The following is a 19,816-nucleotide window of genomic DNA, read 5'->3' as shown; positions in this document are numbered from 1 at the left end:
GGAAAGAGAGAGAAGAAAAGCGGGAGTTGCCAGACCCAGCTCCACCTCGGCTAGCGTTACCTCTTCGGGGAGAAACTCCTACTGACATAACTGAAGGGTGGGACGACGCAATGAAAATGAGCTCAAGATCTGGAAAGGAGCTCAAATTGTCATCTAAAAAACCCCACAGTTCATTCTTATTAAAATGTTCAAACGTGAGCTAAGAGACGGGGAGTGCCGTTCCCATCTCCAGAGGCCACCTCTGAGTGGAGTCGGTGCTCAGCGGTGTGAAGACAACACAAGCTGTTTTACAGGGATGTCTCTGAAACCTTTCTTTTTTCCTTTAACTAGCAAAATAATTAGTTAGTAATTCTGATTTTAGAGGCTGAGGAGAAAAATTTAGGACATTTCCATCAGAATGTATCTCCTTAATTGAATAACTTCCTCGACTCTAGTTAAAGTTTAAATAACCGTTAATGACTCTGAAGCAATCAGAAATGTTTTGCCAAGGGGAAATCAACAGTATATTAAGATAGTTCAGTATTATTGCTGAATGCTAAAGGCAGCTTTTAAGATCATATGTTTACAAACTAAAGAAGTTAGCTACATTTGATCATTCTGAAAAGTATACTGACACCTTTAATACCGTCTTTCTTCTGTCTGTGTAGGAACACATATACCAATGGGTAAGGTGACCTTTCAGCTTTTACTGGTTTTACACAAAATACCGATGTTCTCCTCTGAAATAAACTCTTGTCACAAATAACCTTTGTATAACATCATGCATAGCACGTGCTGCAATCCCAGGGGTTTTTAGATATACATGTATATACACATACTTTTGGGGTACAGTGGTGTTACATTTTGATTAGTCACAATGGAGAACTTTCTGTTTTTCAGCAATGGAAATCATTCGCCTTCTTGCCATGTCTTTGCACTTCCTCCCAGCCTGCAGTGGTCTGTACAGAAACGATACCGTGTCTAACAAATCACCTCCTCATCTGACGTATCCCATAGGGGTGCAGATGCACCCACCTATCCTCCTGGAATTCCCCCAAAAATCCTGCATGTTGGATCCAGAAAAATAAGGAATTTGGGCACAATTCTGTGCCGCTGATCCCCTGACATTTTTATCAGGAGCATCAACCAGCCATACATTAGACTTTATATCAGTGAAATATCCATTTAGAGCGCTTCGAGCAATATCCTACACTGCACTTGGCTAACAAGTGAAGAAATTGGAAACAGATTACCTAAAACAGCAAATCCAAGCCTAAAATGGCTTTTAGAGAAGGTCTCAGATTGCTGGATATGCCTCCATCCAGAACATTCTCAAGTATGTACTGTTTTTTTAATTTAGAACCATATACTTTATGATATGCAAGGCACAAATACCCATCGAATTCAGTGTATAGTTTGGGCATGAGGGATGGAGGTCTCATTAGCAGTGCCTGTGAAAATCATTTTTAATTGATATTCAATTTGATGGCACTGGATTTTAATGCTGATGGCAAAACCTAAAGCACGTCTCGTCCAAAATTCTTTGGAATCAATGTGATTCTTAACACTAACTTCAGCGAAGCCAGGATTTCTGCCTAAATGTTTTTTAAATAAAATGCATAGGTTATTTTTAGATCATTCTGATTACCTCTAGGATTCTGCCAGACTAAACTATAAGAGTTTGCCTGCTTCCCAGGACATTTTTGGTGAATCCCAAAAGCTTTCACTTTGCATATAATAATTCTATCCAATAAAAAAATAGCATGAAGTGACTTCCAAAATCCAAAGGTCAAAAATTCAGCTAACATATATTAATCTTTATTATGTAACAGTGATATAATAAATAATTTTATGAATTCATATGACCTGTACAAAAAGCCAAAAAGATATTGCACCAAGTTAGGTACCGGCTATTTGGATTTAATATCTGTTAAACATATGATCTAAAATCTTATACAGTTGTGGAGTTAAGGCAAAACCAGATGATACCTTTAACACAACAGAAGGTTTGAAAAATAGACATAATTACAAACAAGGGGATCTCATCTCCAGCTAATAAAGTGGTTGCGTCTAAGGAAGGAATCCCTTAGGTTTTTAATAGAGCAGTTATTATCAATCATGTTAATTAAAATTGAAGAACAAGTGTGAGATTTCCTGCAGGGCAAAGCTGTTCTGCAAAGTTGTGCCTGAATGATCACCTTTAACCCTGGTAAGAATATTTTTCTTAATGGTTATAAACTGCTCTTCTTTTTAGAAAACAGCACGTGGAAAAGAATATCCAACTGAAATACAACCGTAACCTCTTAGCTTTATGGAAGCTGGACTTGATTGTGACCGGTGACAGAGCATAAATATATGGGTGAACTGTCCAACACACTACACGCAGAGGAGAATTAAAGTCAACCACTTATCAATAATAATTACCTTTCTCAAGACAATGGAATAGATCATGTCAGTTAAGTCCCAGTGACAAAAACATGTATGACCGATATATCAATATACAGTTCTTTGGCAGCAACACACTAACTCTTGATTGAAGTCTGAACTCAAACTCTCCTAAATTATAGACCTGGTTGCCAGTCTTTTCATAATCAAAGAAAATCCACTTCTCCCATGAATCCGATAAGTCCAGTAAATGAAATCTGAATAAATCTTGCAGGCAGCTTTAGACTGTAACATTAAGCATAGATATTTATTGTCTGCTTTAGTCTCAATCCAAATATATCGTATTTAAACACACAAAATTCTGTGAAACTTCTGAGTAGTTCGGATGGGGCCAAAATCCATAAAGAGAATCCATATTCACCCATGAAAAACCAATAAAGAAACATCAATCCCGTGATGATAAAATTATCTTCATGTAACAGAGGCAATGATGAGTCCACACCTGGATGAATGTCACAGGAAAATTGACTTTTACAGGGGAAAGACCAGAAAGCCAGAAAACGTAGAATACTGCCATCCACCGACCAGATTACCTTTCTCCAATTTCAGATAAACCTTATCCTCCTTGTCTAGATAGAGCAGGACTCCATTAGTGGCAGCTTCACGTGTGACGTCCTTGTCCCCGGCAAAAGCAGAAATGACTGGCTTTCCATTTAGCATCAAATTAACCTACAAGAGAAAAACCGCTGAAAAGCTCTAATTAACAGAAAAACATCAAGAACTATCACTGAATATTAACTACAGTGTAAGAGGTCTGCTAAGGTCCCAGTCTTCACTGCTTTGTGGCTGTTGTTGTTGTTGTTGTTTTAAACTAAGAATTACTTTTTTTTGGAGCGTGCAAGCGCATTCGTGTTTCATGGCTGCAGCTGAGCGAAGTCGGTGGAACGCTCTCCACTGCGTGCCATGGTCCGGGCCCAGCCGCTGTGAAAGGTAACGCGACATTGCTTTCATCTGTTGCCTGGGCACATTGGTGGTTGTAACTCTCCGGCGATGTGGAACTGTGAGGTATTACCATTTGTTTCACTTTGCCTAGCTCACGGGTTAGTCAGACATGCACTAGCAAAGAAGACGTTTTCAAGAGCCTTAGGCACCCAGAGCGGTGACAGAGGCACCTAATGAGCTGTCGGAGCTGCTGCAGTGGGCTGGGAGCTTCCACTTCACTGAGAGCGAACTGTGTGTCCCTCCCATTACCGACGGCAGCTTCGTTTTAAAGTCTAGAACAGACCTCTAGCTTTATGAACCACTGCGCCGTGTTTTGGTACCGAATCCATTTTCCTATAAAACACTTCTGAAAGTCAGTCTGCTCTGCAAGCAACGTCACACAGGCACTCTGTAAATAAAGATGGGCAGGGGCTGGGGGAACGGACAGATCCAGGCATTTTTCATTTCCCCAGTGGCAAACTATCAGCTTTCTTCTGCTTTTCTTTTTAAGCAGCTATAATGCAGTCATAGAGGGGTGAATTATGAAATGCTTATTCATATCAACTATGCTGGCCTTGCATATGCTCCCATTAATTTTAATGGGAGTCGCCACAGCATAAATTAGTGCTCAGCATAAGTCAGGGCAGGAGAATCTGGCCCTGATTTGGGATTCACCTATCTGGGAAATCCACTTAATCAGATGTCCCCAGGGAACCAATTTCAGTTTAATGATATTTAATGGCACTAACAGATGTTCCAGGGGGCAGGGTAACATCACGTATGTGGGAAGCCTTCAGGTGATTCAGTGGTGTTTAAGTCTGCGTGTGGCTGAGACTCGAGCTGGTTTGCTCCACTGCAATGGCTTTCAGTCCTCCCCCCTAGTTATCACACACACAAAAAAAGGGCATCAAGAGTTTACTCATTGCTTGGTTTTGGTTTATCTCACTCCTTCTGTACCATCTCTAAGTCAGGTTTCCCTGCAGATCATCTCACGGCTATTTTGAATCACAGCAGAAGACACATCACAGGTTTGCACCAGATGGTTTCACATTAACTATGCCAAAATAGAGCCAGCAAAACTTGTCCATCACTTTAGAAACTCTTGATCTATGAAAGATTTCAGGCCATGTCACCGGTTGTAACATGCCCTGTTACGAGCCCCAGCCTCCCAGGTTTGAGTACCTCGTATGTGAAACACCGAAGTCCGCACTGGACTTCCAGAATCCAAGCCTTGAGATCTTTCTTGGCAATATGTATTTTAAATCCAGTGTGGCTGGCTGACATATAGTTATTCTAGGCCATTTCAACCTTCAGCATTTAAGAGAGTGAAAGGAACGAAGTCTGAGCACAGTAAATCGCTTATGAGCTCATTACAGAGATTTTCAAGAGGTCAATATTTCATTTAAGACTTCTGTCATCGACCTGAATGAAACCATGATTTCCTATTGTAAACTGAAGGCAAATTTCACCAGGGATATGACTGTGTCTCGCGCTGCCTTTCTCTGCCGTCTCTACCATTTATGCTTTTCTCAGGAGCTTTACCGGCAACCCAAAGCCAGAGCTGCCACAAAGAAATGGCTGATCACTCCTCCTGCAGAAAACAGTTTCATCTCAGCCTTCTACACTGAAAACCATATTCAGGAGCAAGACACATCAGGGGAAAAACATCAGATACTTCTATGAACCTGGTGGTCTCATGGGGGGAAACAAGGGGAGCCACAGATGTTATTCCAGATCTAGAAAGCCAGTATGTATGTCACAGAAATTGCATGACCTGGCATGAAGATTAAGGAATGTAGCTTAACAAATTTACTGTTGTCTCAGTGAGGGGTTGTTCAGGAACTTAAAGGCTTTTCCTCTAAGCTAGTACATACTTGTATTTAATTAGGTAGTTCAGCTGCTATTAGGCTACAGAAGAAAGTGCAGAATCACTCTTTTTTTATTTTTAATATATGACACATCTTTTATGTATTATATGGTGAAAAAAAAGTTTAAACCGCTAAAAAGGTTCCCTAGAAGACATCCCTGTAGAGGTATAACATGTCGGTGTAGTATAGAACAAGTAGGCCACCTTAACTAACCTCGGTCCACAGCAGACTGGTGTCGTAAACACATACCTGGCATCACCAGCTGTCAGCCAGCTCACAAAGTGTTACAAAAATGATGAAATCTGGTACATATCCCCGGAACTCCTGTGTTCGAGGCAGTGAGTTTAACCAGTAGCAAAATATGACTCTGATATAGTATTTATGCAATTAAATGGATTTTAGAGCTCTCTTTTACTCTTGGGTGATTCATTCTACTTAATACTTTATATCACCCCAGATAGTCAGTTACGGTGTAGAAGTGAAGCTACGGCAATTTATCCGAGGTGAGGATCTTGCCTTACTACAGCTGTTCAGTTTAAATGTATTCACTGTACTGTTAGGAACTCTGTGCCACAGCTTGCTTTAAACTAAGCTATTTTTCCTTGAAAGTATTTCAAATACTCTTGTGTTCAGGTAAGATCCTATTCTAAATAAACAATTTAAGTAAGAGAGTTTGTAGTCGTATTTGATCAACGTACCTGAATTGTTTGACTCTGGTAGACTTTAATTACGTGAAAACTGAAACTGTAAATTCCTTTTCTTGGTGCTACAAAGACGGACTCCAACGTGAAAAAATTGCCCACATTTACTAGGATCTACAAACAACAAAATACAGCATGGGAATTAGTACAGGTATTCAGTGCTAAATAAAAAATACAGACTAAAAACCATTCACCCATGGAAATTTTTTAATCTACATCTATGCTGTTTTATTCATTGTTCTCTCAATTAAGTTGCAATATTACTCATAAAAATGGATATTTAGTTATATTTATAGTACAACTTTATTATTAATAAAGTAGGGTGGAAAATACGTCTTACTTTGCTACCATATCATACCTGCTACTGTATCATACCTGCTACTGTATCATACCTGCAGGACCTTTCTTCTATACATGTTTAGAGAAGATTAAGAAAAAACGGTTTTGCTCATCATTCCCTAAAAATGACATCAAAACACTAATTCAGGGAGTGGCATATTGGTTTTGGCTAAAAACCAATGGTCAAGTCAACTCCATCTTCCTGAAAGTCTCAAGCTGTGAGAGGAAGATTGTATGTGAATGATATAATTCATTCACCAGTTTATAGTCAGACTGAGTTACTGGAATACCTGGCATCTGAGCAAAAACTGGCTGTGAGCCTTGGCTGCTTTATTTGTTTTGTAAGCACTAATAATAATTTGGGTTTGATTAAACAGAGACAAGTAACAGAGCGGAACATATTAAACGACTGCATCATCCATATGCTAAATATCTTCTTTAATGACTACATTTTTCTTTCTTTCCACTTAGTTATGCTTTATTTTTAATTTGTATTTTCAGGCTCCTTTATGCCAGACACAGCCCTAGAAAGCTAGTAGGAATGTCCATGAAGTTAGGGTAATTTACATTGCTAGCAATAAGCTACGTGACATATCCGCCTTCAGTTGTCACGACAATTTACTGCTCATTATGATACGGTATAGGAAGCAAAATAACCACCAGTCTCAATTACCTGGGGCTTGCCCTAGGACAGGAGCTGGCATATGAGATGTGTGCTGGCGTCTGTATTTTAATATTAGTGACTGAGCTGAGCGGGGCTGTACAATGAACCTGTGACTGTTACGGAAAAGTTAAATGATTTTTCCGCAACGTTTGTTCCTCTTTCCCCTCTCAAAGGCCGCACAAGCCGTCTAAAACCTGCGTAGGCTGCTTGCACCTGAGCAAACCCCGGGCCCCGTCCTCGCCCGCTGGCACAGCCCGGCTGCTGCCCCCGCCTCTCCGGCCGCCCCTCACCGCGGCAAAGACCCGCGGCGGCCGCTCGGGGACCCGCTGGGCTCCGCTCCACCCCAATAACTTACTTGGACCCATCCACCGCGCAGCCGGCGGCCCCCGGGGAGCGCCCGGCCCCCGCGGCCCCGACGGCGGCCGCCCCGTCCCCGGGGGGCAAGTGGCGAACTCCTGCGGGGCGTGACATGCCCTCCGCGGGGGCGGTGGCCCCGGCTATCCCCGAGCCTCCAGGTACCACCTGCCCGGCCCCTCCGTTTCTGCAGCTTCGGGGCGCGGGGGCTCCGCAGGGGCTCCCCGCAGGCAGCCGCCCCCCGCACCCCAACTTTTCTGCCGGAATTAAGGAAACGGGCGAAGTGGGAGGGGGCCTCGGGGGGAGCGGGCGGCGGCACCTGTTGATCGCGTCCCGGAGGGGGGCACGGGCACCCCGGCCCCGCGGGGATCCCCCCCCGGCCCCGCCGCTCACCTGGTCGAAGTAGATGATGCGCGTCTTGTTGCTCATCTCGGAGGGTTCGTGGTTGGTGCTCCTGACGGCCGAGAAGGCGACCTTGGAGTTGGCCGCCCGCACGGAGATGCCCAGCGGGGAGGAGGACGAGCCCTTGGCGTCGGTGGCCGGGTTGGAGTCGCAGACCACCAGGCACTTGCCCTCCAGGACGATGGGCTCCGTGTCGTTCTGCGCCCGCGCCGCGGGGCCGCCCAGCGCCAGGGCCAGCAGGACGGCGGGCAGCAGCCGCCAGCCCATGGTCCGCACCCGCGGCCGCTCCGCGCCCCGCTCCGGCCACCGCGCCGCGCACCAGCGGGAGGCAGCGCCGGCAGCCGCTCCCCCCGCACACACACACACACCCGCACGCACACCCGCACACACACACACACACCCCCACACACACACCCGCGCACACACACCCGCACCTCCCGGCAACGCCGCGCTGAAAGTCTTCTTTCCTCCGGCTTCTTCCCTCTGTCTCTTTTTTCCTCTCCTTCTTCTCTTCTCCTCCTCCCCCCCGCCACCACTTCGTGGCTTTTTTTTTTTTTTTTCCCTTCTTTCTTGCTTTCTTTACACGGGTCCTTTCACGAGCTCTTTAAAACACGCCGCAAAAAGCTGCCGAACAAAATAAACACTTTCCAGTGCCCCCTTTTCTCCCCTCTCTCCACATCAAAAAAGAGAGTTAGGAGGGGGGTGAGGGTGGGGAAAAAAAGCCCTCAGGTGGATTATTGATGAGAGAGAGGAGAAGAGAGAGGTCATGAAGAAATAAAACCATTTGACGTTGCCATGATTGCCGCTGCTGGCTCGCTCTCCCCTTTGAGCTGGAGATCCAGGATGCTCTGAGCGGTGGAGCGGAGAGGTGGTAGCTTACCCCAAAGCTGCCAGATCCTGTGTCTGATATCACTGCCGGGGTGCTGCAGACACCAGTTTTCTCTCTCTCTCTTTCTCTCTCCACCTTTCTCTGCCACAACCCCCCCCCCCCCCAAAGAGTTATGTCATAACAAACCTGCCCAGCTCTCACCTAGCTGGGCAAATACGACGCTTCATTACTAGAGACCCTTCTCTTGGAATTGCCCCCTAACGCAGACACACACGCTTGTCTTCCCAGGCAACTTTTTAAGCAGCTACAAAGCCAAAGGGAAATCAACAGAACATTGCCACGTCCCCCGTTTTCAAAAGGAGCAGGGGAAAAGAACTGCAGCCTGGTTGAAAGGCGGCATCTAAACCTGGAGGAACCTCCCAGGGCAGAGACCTCCTGTGTGTGTATTTGCAGCTTGCGTTTGGGCATGACACCCCAACCCCGTGCACGCTGCCACTGATTGCCCGTCACGCAGCCAGGAGGGAAGCAGCCCTCCTCAAAGCCAGTCACTTACACACTTAGATCTCTGATAGGACTTTGCTGTCTGCTCTTTGAGAATTAACGTTGCCAGGTACCACCTCATGGTGCTGCCAAATGGCAGCTTCTGGTAGTATTTTGATTAGACATCTCTGTCTAGTGTTTCTTTTTTTGATGTGTGCTGAAAGGATTGGAAGAGTGAGCAGCTACCTTAGCGTAGTACTCCCACGTTTTTCAAGATTATTAAAAACGTGACTGGTATGGTGCTGCTGATGGCTTCTAGAGAACATCTCTTCTGCATCACCTGGTCCCATTTGAAATAGTCTCACGGTGAAACTTACACCCTCTTCAGGCGTTGGCAGAAATGATACAGTGCTCCCAGAAGCAGCACTGGCTAAACAGATTTCCATCCAAAACAACAACACAGTGCCAATAGTTTGTAAGAAATTGAGCATATGATTTTTAGATAGATACCTTTCAGTGCAACAATTTTTTTTGCCTATAACTGCTTTGCAACAAATATGTCCAATGTCAACCATTAACCACCAGCACCGTTCATTCCCTTCTTGTCCAGAGCCATGTCTATCTGGGTGCAGCTTTTCTACCCTTCAAACCCAGCTGGGAAAGCTGCTGATCCGTTTTGGAGCAGTGGATGCCAGGACATCTCAATGCCTCCCGTTCTGTAGAGGAGGAGGCTTGGGATACAGAAAGCTCGCACAGCACCTCAGCTCCATGCACTGACAAATGCTGGCCATAAATCTGGACACTAGCAGCCAAAAGAAATTAAAAAAGCAACAGGACACTAAGAAGAGTAATAAAAAGCACTGAAACCCACTCTCTACTGAACGCCAAGGCTTTCTGTGGGCAAACGTGAGCTGGGACTGGTTTTCAGCTGACGTGGAGAACTGAGGGCGAAGCAGGAAGTCTGCAGAACTCAGCAAAGTCTTCAAGAAGCCATAAAGCAGCCAACAGTCCTTTCAGCTAGCAGCAAATACAATACTCTTCAAAATGCAGAAAGTCAGACTCAAGTTTTAAGGAAGCCCATTGGCCACACAAGAGGTAAAAAGGAATTTTACTGTTTTCTAGGAATGCATCAATATCCTCTTATTCAGCGACACCAACAAAGCTGGATAGAAGAGTCAAGCTGAGAAGTACCACTTGCTGTAAACAAGGGAAGGGAACAAGAAATAAAGCAAATACTTGCAGCACAACTTTGTCCCTTTTGTAGAAATTGCATCTGCAGATTAAAAGATTTAGGCCGATGCGCAGGCACACCTGTCTGGAGGACTCTTGCAGAACAAAGCAGTATGAAAACAGGAAAAGATTTTGTGCCGCAATGTTTTGTAAATAAATACAAATGTATAAATAATTCCACACTATTTCAACATCTCCTCCTTAAAAACTCTTCTGTACCTCATGCTGCTGAGTAGCCTTTTAACACTGCACAAACAACGGCAAATAGATTTATAACACGTACATAAATTTAGATTGGAATTCGAAACTGCTGGCAATTTTAAAAGATCAATCATTTTTTGGAGATTAAAAACTTTACAATGATTTCAGACAAGTTGTTTTAATTCCATTTTGTTGTGGACAATGACATCAACTGTCTCTGTAGTGGAGGAAAAATGGAAAAAGCAGAAAACAGCCAAAACTCAGATGAAGGAAGTGGGAAAAAAAGGAAAACAATATCAAAACCCCAACTGATCAGGGAGGCAAGGTACAAGCTGAATCAGATTTTTCTCAAGTTGACTTTCCTATTTCCTTGGCCGCAGGTGCAGGCACCCGCTAAGCCTGGCCTGGCCACGCCGCGTTCCCGTTCCCCTTCTCTCAGCCGAACACCCGGGGACCTGCTTTGCGCAGAGCAGGCGCCGAGGCGCAGACCAAGCCAGGCTGAGGAGCACCTCTCGCTCCGGTGCTGCTCTCCCGCAGCGGGGCACGCATTTCTGTATGTGCAGGTTACTTTAGCTGCACGACCAAATTAGTGAGGAAGGATGCAGCTAACTAATTACAGCCATTCGTGAACACAGCTACCTCATTTCAGAGCTCAGCTGCCATAAAGTTAAATGCAAGTTTAGGAGCAAATTTGCACACACGTTTTGCATGCGGTTATAAACCTTCTTTTGAGATCACAGTCTGCAAAAGCTGAGTGCTCCTCATCTCATACAATCTATTCTGGAAAAACCTGAAAATATAACAGAAATTCTCTTAGAACTAACTGTCAGTCTGCACAGATAACATAAGACATACATTAATGATGAATACTTCTTATCACCTGGGAAAGGAGACTGAAGTGGACTCTGTCTGCGGTGTGGATTACATTTGCAGAAATATCAACAGTTTCAGAAAATGATTTGGCAGATGGCATTTAATTTTCACATCAGTGGTACCCTAATCTGAAGGCAGCCCAATTAAATGAGGCTGCTAATAAAGATCACATGAAGAAGGGAGCAGATTCTGAACTGAAAATAAACATTGAATTCTTCCTAAAAATAAAATTAATAGAACCTACAATAAAGTTAGCATTCTCAGACATCCAAAAGAAAAGCATAACACTCAACGATGCTGTGGATAAGGTAATTTTTGACTGCTCAGACGTGGCTCCCAATCACGATTCAGAGAGTAATGGTGACAGTTAAAGCAAATGCTTGGAGGCAATGGATCAAGCCCTTAAATGGAGACCAGAGCCTGCTATCAATAATTTCCAAGCTGATAACCGGGCAGTTATGGCTGATCCCGCGGCCAGCTGCGTGCAGAAGGCAGGGCCTGGGCTTGGCCGGGGGGAGCCCACGCATCGACGGGCGCGGAGCTGCTGGCGCGGCCGCGAACTTTGTTCACATGAACAGAGAGATTGGATCTATAAATAACATACGTAATCCAGCCCCAAATCCACGCCTAAATAAACAGACCGAAGAGCCCCCGTCACCAAAATACCTGAACCGTATCATGAAATGCCTCCTCCTTTTTTTCCCACCCACACTGCAGGAAGAGAGCTTAAAGGTTATTAGTAGCAATGTTTGTTTGGGTGGTTGGGCTGGATTTTAATTGCTGAACAAAAGGAGGGAAGTTTGCTGGGGATGCTGGAGAGACGAGTTGAAAAGTGAAGTTTGCATTTAATTCATAAGCAGCAAGGTTAATGATTGTTCTTATTTCATCCGACAAAGAATTTCTTAGTATTGATCCAGCTCCCTCTAACAGGGATTTATTTTTTTTCTTCCTTTGAAAGAAGGATGAGTAAAATAAATAGCAACAATGCTCAAGAATGAAAAGTCAGTTAGATTAGGCTCAGAGTTTCTTTCCCTTTCTGGACACATACCATAGAAGCCTAAAACCATCTCCAGTTGGAAGTATTTTGCTCTTTCACAGGACCTTTCTGCAGGTGTTTTGGGCATCTTTCTGGCAAAGGGAAGAGTCTCAGGGAGAGTAAGGAGAAAACACCGTGTTTACATTTACATTTTCTTTTACCTCTTGGCTTGTAAAGCTGCATTAAATACAATTTCTGTATCAATATCGCATGATACTTTTCAAATCTCTTTGGAAAAAAAACCCTTGCTTTGTATAATTAGTCATTTGCCTTACAAAAGGGAGAAATAATCTGCCTCAGACTTCCTCTCCTGCTTTTGAGCTTCTTGCTTGTGTCTAGAGGCCTTATGAATCCTCCGAACCCCTCGCTAACAGGAGCCCTCCTTCCTCTCCTTTGCTTTTTTCTTTATCCTAATTATATTTCCCTTCTGTCAGGCTGAGCTTTCTGTTTGCTGAAATGTGTAACACGGTTTGGTAGTGAGCAGGTGGAGCACCCATCAGCCTCCCCCTGGGATGAGACCCCGGCTCCGGTCCTGCGCTCCTTGGCTCTTTGCTGAACTCATCCTAACGAGGAGGCGCGGGGGGAACCGGCGGGGGGAGAGGGGGCAGAAAGGCTGGATTCAAAGGCAGAATACTGATGGTGATTCAAACCTGTGTTTATGGAGCTCGGTCATCAGACTTTTTACCATCTTTCCACATTCTTTCAGGCTAAATATTGTATTTCCTAAGTTGGCTGTCGTCTCCATCTGGCTGCTGGCTCCCGTACAGACTAACTCGTCTCCTAGACAGCTGGCCCTGTGGCTCGCAGCTAGTTACACAGTGTGTTGGCCAAATCCAAAAACGAATTCACCTGGCTAATGAGCTTAATGGTTCTTAAGAAGATTCCGTAAATATTTTATGAAGTAAATTTCACTTCATTTATTTAGGCATAAAATGTAAAGAGATCCCATAGGAATATAACAAAATCTTCAGCCGTATGTATGCATATGGCTGGAATGACTAAAACGAACAAAAGTTTTGCTATTTAATTCAGACAGATGCAGAATCAGACCTAGATTTTCCTTGCTTTATTTTAATCTAAAAGACAACCTTGCTTGGCTTTTTAAGTAAGCTTTTTCTGTATGTTTGCCTATTTTTAATGTACCTCTCTCCATTCCATTCCATTCCATCTTCAAGAACTTTTTTAAACTTTCTGCAGCAGCAAAGCAGAGAAACCAATGAAAAGACATTGTCTACTTATATTTGTTGGGCTTCTTTAATTTCCCTGACACTCTGCTATAACAAATTTGTGTTTTGATGGCCATCAGAATTTTAAAATTCTGTGTGAATTTTAGAGGTGATTAAGAAAATGAAGTCAGCAGGATGTCTGCATGTGCGTAAGGGTAAAACTGTTCAGAGATGCTGACAGCATTGGCATTTCAGGTCTTTAGTCAGCATTCCCTACGCAGCCAAACCTCCTATTTGGCCAGTACTGCAAACGCCAGCACACTTCAGGCCCAAGCACAAAGTGCAAATCAGGGTCTGAAATGCTCATGGCCGGATCCTGCGACTCCTTACGGCAGCGCGTTTCTGCTGTTACTCTTTGATAGATGTGGAAATATTCCATAGTTCTGCCATTACACTGAGTCCAATAGACTTAGTCTGGATTTACATCAGTGTAAAACTGAGAGCAAAATTTGAACTGTAGGTTCTTTTTACTCTTTCATAGATCCTGGGTAACAGTCAATGGTTTGCAACATCAATATACCAGTAAACTTCCGCATTAATTTTGGCTGGGCTATCCACAAATAGTTTATTATTTCTTGTGTTTATTTTTTATTCAAAATATTTCCAGTAAATCTCTTTTACTTAGAGATTTAGCCCTCTTGTGAAAACAGGGCTTTGGTGGACTACGACCATAATATCAACTTACGTACATTAACTGCCTTTATAAGATGTACTTGCAGCTATATAACTTATTATAAAGGAAAATTTAATTCACATTTTAATATTGCATTTCAGTTCATGTCTAGCAAAAAAAAAAAACAAACCTCTTTTTTTTCATGGTTTCAACTGATTTACCTGATCCATTTATGCAATTTTATGAAATAAATAATTTTGCGAAGAGCTGTGCTGACCTATGCAATGATCTTAGACTTTACAATTGCATTTTAATGAGGCAAGAAGTGTGGGGTTTTTTGCCCAAATGGAATAAAATCACATGACACAGTCGGAAAACCGGAAAAATAGCCTAGCAGGAAAATGTTTCCCTTTTAGCAGGAGGGAAGGGAAGCAATATGGTTTATTAGTTGCTCTGAGCTTCAGAACCATTTCACTGAGCAAGGTGTTTACAGTGAACTCAGGATGGAGTTTGTAAAGGCTTCAGCAATCTGCTGGCAGTCAATTTAGCTTAAACTGTTGAATACATTTTGTGGATATATTTTGCTAATTTATTGTCAAGGAAGCCACAGAAAAATTAGGTCCTGAAGTGGTGTAATTTAGTGCATCTCCTTTGACATCAATTGAGGTACACAGGTTACCTCCCCTCAGGAGAGTTCGTCCCAGATAAATTTCTCACTGAGTGGTTTTCATAGCAAGAACCAATGAAAAACTAAAAATAGTGTTGCTGCGGGAATACTTTGCGTTAAAAGAAGTGTCAAAGATAGTGAGTTAAGAGACTGTCCATTGGTTGTATTGCTTGTTTGATATTTAAAGGACTGGGTGGAAGACTTGTGGTGATATTCAGGGAGAAAGCCACAGGGAGTGGCTTCGCATTTGGATTTTTAGTGCCATCTATTGAGATGTGCCAACTCTAACAGAAGAAAAAAACCTGGTTTTTTATATATTACAGGTTTCGGGTTTTAACTTACCAATTTTCATTGCATCCATTTGCTGCTCAGAGTAGTTTCCAGCCTCCTTGCAGCACGGGTCATATCGGATGGTCCTGCTACATTCACACACTATTGAGAAACATATAAAAGTCACACTAGGGTACCTTCAAGTAGCTGGTTCCTCTCCTCTCATTTTAGAATAAATATCATAAGGGTCGATCTCTAAAGCTGGGCACAGACCTCCAAATCTCTAGAAACACCTTAGCAACTGGGACAGAACCGTGCCATGGCATTTTTTTTTACTACTTCTCCCCAGTATCAGGCTTCCAACAACTATTCTCCACTCCTCCAACAGGTTTTTTTTAACCTTCCTGCTGTGGTCAAGCTGCTGGCAGGGGCTGGTGTTGAGGCAAGCTGGGATGGCACAGTTGTGCAACAAGCACAGGAAAGCTCCAGATGGAGAGGCCTAAATGAGCAAAGCTGAGTGAATAAATTATTTCTTTAAAATGAATTAACCAAAGCAAAGGTTTAAAGGAACAAAACAACTCGGTGATCAACCCCCAAAAGTGAACTTTCCACTTTGAAGAAATAAACGGTCTTAGGCCAAATTAATCCCTTCTTTGAGAAAAGTAGAGAGGTTTGTTTTGTCTACAGACTTTTTATAATTAAATGTTGGATAGTTTCTGAAGAACAAGCTTCAAAAGAAATATCTTGACATTTGTTTTGTTGTGGTATTTTCAACATTCCCACTTTCCTTCCATTTCCTCTTATTTTTCCTATTCTTTTTCATTTGTTTTGACAGGGATCAGCAGGGCTAGAAGAAGAGGAGAAAATTTGACCCAATTCTTCTAGAAACTTTCTCTAAAAATTTGACCTTTCCAGATATTATTTGTGACCGCGAATATGCAAAAGAACCTCAAAGTGTCTAAATTTAACTTCAGTCTTTCAGAGGCAGAACACAGTATCTCAAACCTTGTTTCTGCCGTTTTCCCAAAAGCACACATCTTTTCAAACCAATGTGTAACTTTCTTAACTTAATATTTTGGTTAATAGATCATTTGAATAGCAAATATTATAATCTCAATGTACATTTTCTTCTACAAATTGTGGGGCTAAATTAGGGAGTGCATGTAATTTACGTAACTTAAATCTGCAAAATATTTAACATCAAGCGTCTATTCAGTTCTAATATTTGCAGTTCACAATTGGTAGTGGGTTAGAAAATGAGTAAATGATTCTTTCAACCAAAGAAAAATAATACTATGTAACTTACCCAACTATTTGGGCAGTCTTTTACTATACCTGTGTCTCTTGGTTGCCTGCTTGAGGATTCAGGAACAAATTTCACTTTCTCTTGCATTTATACCATTACCCGAAGTGGTCTGGAAGTAAAGCTTAATAGACAATTTTAGAAGGAAGGATGCTTGGGTTTCGTTTTTTAATTTATCTCTGACTTCATTAGTTGGGGTAATAATTTTCAGCTATAAGATAGCAAAATATTTAGAGATAAACATAAAGTATGAGTAGCCTAACCTTTGTAGCAGATGGGAATTGATTAATCTGGTTAAATATTGTGATGATTTTTAATCAAAGCAAAGCAATGCAGGAGTTTCTTCCAAGGTTCGCTTGCCTCCAGCAAGCCCAACTAGTGCTTTTCCTGCATCTCTCTAAAATGAATCCAAAGAAATGAGCATTTTTTCCCTTGGTCAGGTATCTAAAACATCGTTTAAATGATTTCAAGTTTGAGCGTTCTGTTTGTATGTCCCTATAAATGTTTAAAACTGCTCTTGTCACAGAAATTACATGTCAAGAAAAACAGAGGGGATTACAATGTTTTGCTTTGTTATTTTTTTGGGTTTTTTCATCTTTTGCAAGAGACAGCCATACATAAGCAGTCATTCCCCAGATGTTGATATTAGAGTCCTCCAAATATGCCTGTTGAGGTATCAGATATGGATAAGGACAAAAAAAAATCCCCAAGTCCTGAAGTTTGAATGAAATATTAAGATCGTGTTAGATACATCTTTATTTTTTCAGCGATCTCGAGCCTCTATAAAGCTTGACACCACATTTGCAGCATTCTTCTGTGCTGTGCATACATCACTACTGCAGTACAGAAGCATTAAATTAATTTTTCGATCTTCCATCCTTCCTTCTTTCCTTCTTTTATTAATCTGAAAATTGTGCCAGCAGTATGAAGGGTAAAACACATTCCCTGCGTGTCCTGCAAGGCTTGTCATTATTCCAAAAGGTAAATTCTCATAATCGCTCACGAATAGCACTTTTCACTATTATTTGTGGAACTTTACAAACCACACCCACAGAAAGCATCCTGGAAACCATGCATTTACCATTGAGGGCCAAACAGGACAATACCATTGAAGATGACCAGCCAGTGCATGGGAAACACACAGCACTGCAAGAGCTGGGTTGGAACTCCTCCTTCAAATCCCATCTAAACTTTCTAAGGAAAGCAAATTCATCCCAGAGGACACCAACATTGCATAATTAACTATAGGTAATCTAGAACTTCTTAGAGATGAACTGCAGCCACCTTTGGGATGGAAAAAGATCAAGTCTTTTAAAAGCATTTTTCCATTAAGATCGAATAATTTCCTGGACGTGTCACTGAGTCATTTTTAACCAGACCTTTCTGATTCTGTCCAAGCAAAGCTGTCAAGAACAATAAATATCTATTAGCTATCTTTGTTGTAGTGAATGCTTTAAAAAGATGCAGAGAAGAAAACAATACATATATTTCACAGCTAAGGAATCAAGGCCATCAAACCCACTAATTTCTCTCCCTTGGCTGGTAGGTGTCTTTCCCAAGTGACAATCAGTTATCATTTGTTTTTAACCCGCTTTCTTAAGGAAATGAGGCTCCTGAGCTCACGTTCTGTCTTTCTTTTGGTCCTCAGCTAATAACTCCTAGAAATGTTAAACTGACCGAGAAATTGTGAAATCTCCATCTTCTCCATCATCAGAGATATTCAAAACTACACTGGACATGGTCTTGGGCACCCTGCTCTGGACTAAATGACCTCCAGAGGTACCTTCCACCATTCTGTGATTGTGCCAAAACTCCTTTTTTTTTAATATCTCCAATTAAGATACCAGAATATGTAAAAGAAATACTAGGCAAAACAGGAATAAAATTAAACAAATGTCCAAACAGTGAGTACTTCTGAAGAGCTGATAGTATTCAGCAGTCACTCTGAGGTCAAAGTACTTGACAAGGGTGTCCTTCTCTAAGACTCCCATTCCAAAAGTCATTTCTCAACATGGCTCTCAGCGTAATGCCAACCCCAATCTATGGGATTTTCAGATTAAAACATTGGCTCGCTTTCAGCAAGTAACAAAATTTCACTGACTGCATTGTGTTGAGCTTTCTCTAAGGCTGCTCACAGTTTTCCTACGGGATAAGTTCATCAAGATGAATGCTAATAAGCAGTTATCTGAGTCTCAAAGGATTGAGATGAAAAAGTTTAACACAGAAGCTATTTTTTGCATGCACTCCAGCCCTTTGAGGGGGGTGTCAGGACAGCCTTCCTGCTTGCAGAAAGGGAGAGACAAATTGATAGAAAGGATTTACACATCTAAACCACAAGCTCTGCATCACTTTTGTGCATTTCATCCCCAGAACTGGATCCAAAATCCAAGTCCAGTCACCACATTCACAGAAATTAGGCTCTAGGGGTTCTAGCTCTTCAGTCTATGGTCCACAGCCTGAAAAGAGGTAGATGTGAAGTCTGGCCTCTGTACTAATGGAATTTCTATATAAAAATATACAAACATTTCTTGAAATAGCGACTGGCACTTAGGTTTCCTCCTTCCAACTGACTATCCCAATCTCGAGACAGTCATATTCTACGTGCGGCTCAATAACACTTGACTATTTTTGCACAGCTGCAAGGGGAAGAGGTGGGAGCGACTGAAATGAATCACAACTGTTTTCTAGATTTCATTCCCTGAAATGTCTATTTTGCACAGCACACCCGCGCGGATAGGGTACAATCAGTGCCTCTAAATGAGAAGTCGCAAGAGTCAGAGGAGCGCCCGACAGCTCAGCACACCGCAGGCTGGCGCCGCGGCGCTGTTTCATCAAATGCAGCCAGAGCTGTGCTTTAGCTTGGAGAGCGGAGTCATCACAGCCGGGTTGTCCTTTCGCAGGGCAAGTTCAGTAAATCCATAATCAAAAGGATTTCGGTTGTTTTTAATTTTCCTAATCAGCTTAATTCCTGACAACAAAGCGTGACATCAGATTGTTTTAAATGGCAGGATTCCAAATAACAAACTTCAATTTAAGCATTAATGACAGCAGCTTGGGATATTATCTGAGAATTATTTACTGGCTGAGAAAAGTTCCTGTTTTGAAATTGAGTCGAGCAAATTTCTATTTATAATTACATCATTTCAGGCCAAGTCCTATAGAGCTTGTTCAGGAGAGTTTTGGTATAAATATGCTCATCAGTACTTGATCTTTATAGACAATAACCTCTGGGGTTATTTTCTTTTTTTAGTTCAATAGCAAATGACGTCACCACAGCATACATCACTAGTTATTTATCCTTGTGCAAGCAAAAGAGTGACAGTTATTTATGTTTCAAAACACATTGTAGCCTTTTTAAATTGCATCCAGAGACTTAAAATCTGCATCTAAAACCTTTTGTTTCAAATGTCGTATT

The 19,816-nt window shown here is 42.3% G+C and overlaps 2 protein-coding genes across 4 annotated transcripts in view; both read right to left on the bottom strand.

The window, feature by feature from the left end:
• Positions 1-1,775: 1,775 nt before the first annotated feature.
• CBLN4 (cerebellin 4 precursor) lies at positions 1,776-8,077 on the bottom strand. 2 transcript variants are annotated; one of them, XM_054218657.1, is made up of 4 exons: positions 7,665-8,077; positions 5,912-6,028; positions 2,958-3,093; positions 1,776-2,866 (listed from the first exon to the last, which is right to left on the bottom strand). In XM_054218657.1, the coding sequence occupies exons 1-4, from the start codon at positions 7,938-7,940 to the stop codon at positions 2,658-2,660; spliced, it is 738 nt and encodes a 245-aa protein (XP_054074632.1). In that variant the 5' UTR covers positions 7,941-8,077; the 3' UTR covers positions 1,776-2,657. The 2 variants fall into 2 exon arrangements, with proteins under 2 accessions (XP_054074632.1, XP_054074633.1); XM_054218658.1 differs by having other exon boundaries at positions 2,733-3,093.
• Positions 8,078-8,763: 686 nt separating this feature from the next.
• LOC128916682 (delphilin-like) overlaps positions 8,764-19,816 on the bottom strand; it is a 57,216-nt gene continuing 46,163 nt past the window's right edge. The window contains exons 18-19 of one of the 2 annotated variants that reach the window (XR_008469033.1): positions 15,171-15,260; positions 8,764-11,203 (exon numbers count right to left, since the gene is read on the bottom strand). The gene's annotated coding sequence lies outside the window, so the exon portion shown is untranslated. Of the gene's footprint in view, positions 15,261-19,816 lie in introns of both variants that reach the window. The other variant, XM_054218654.1, reaches the window with a different exon arrangement.

The sequence above is a fragment of the Rissa tridactyla genome, chromosome 12 (genome assembly GCF_028500815.1).
Source record: "Rissa tridactyla isolate bRisTri1 chromosome 12, bRisTri1.patW.cur.20221130, whole genome shotgun sequence".
Taxonomy (NCBI): Eukaryota; Metazoa; Chordata; class Aves; order Charadriiformes; family Laridae; genus Rissa; species Rissa tridactyla.
This window is presented reverse-complemented; position numbering and strand designations above follow the sequence as displayed.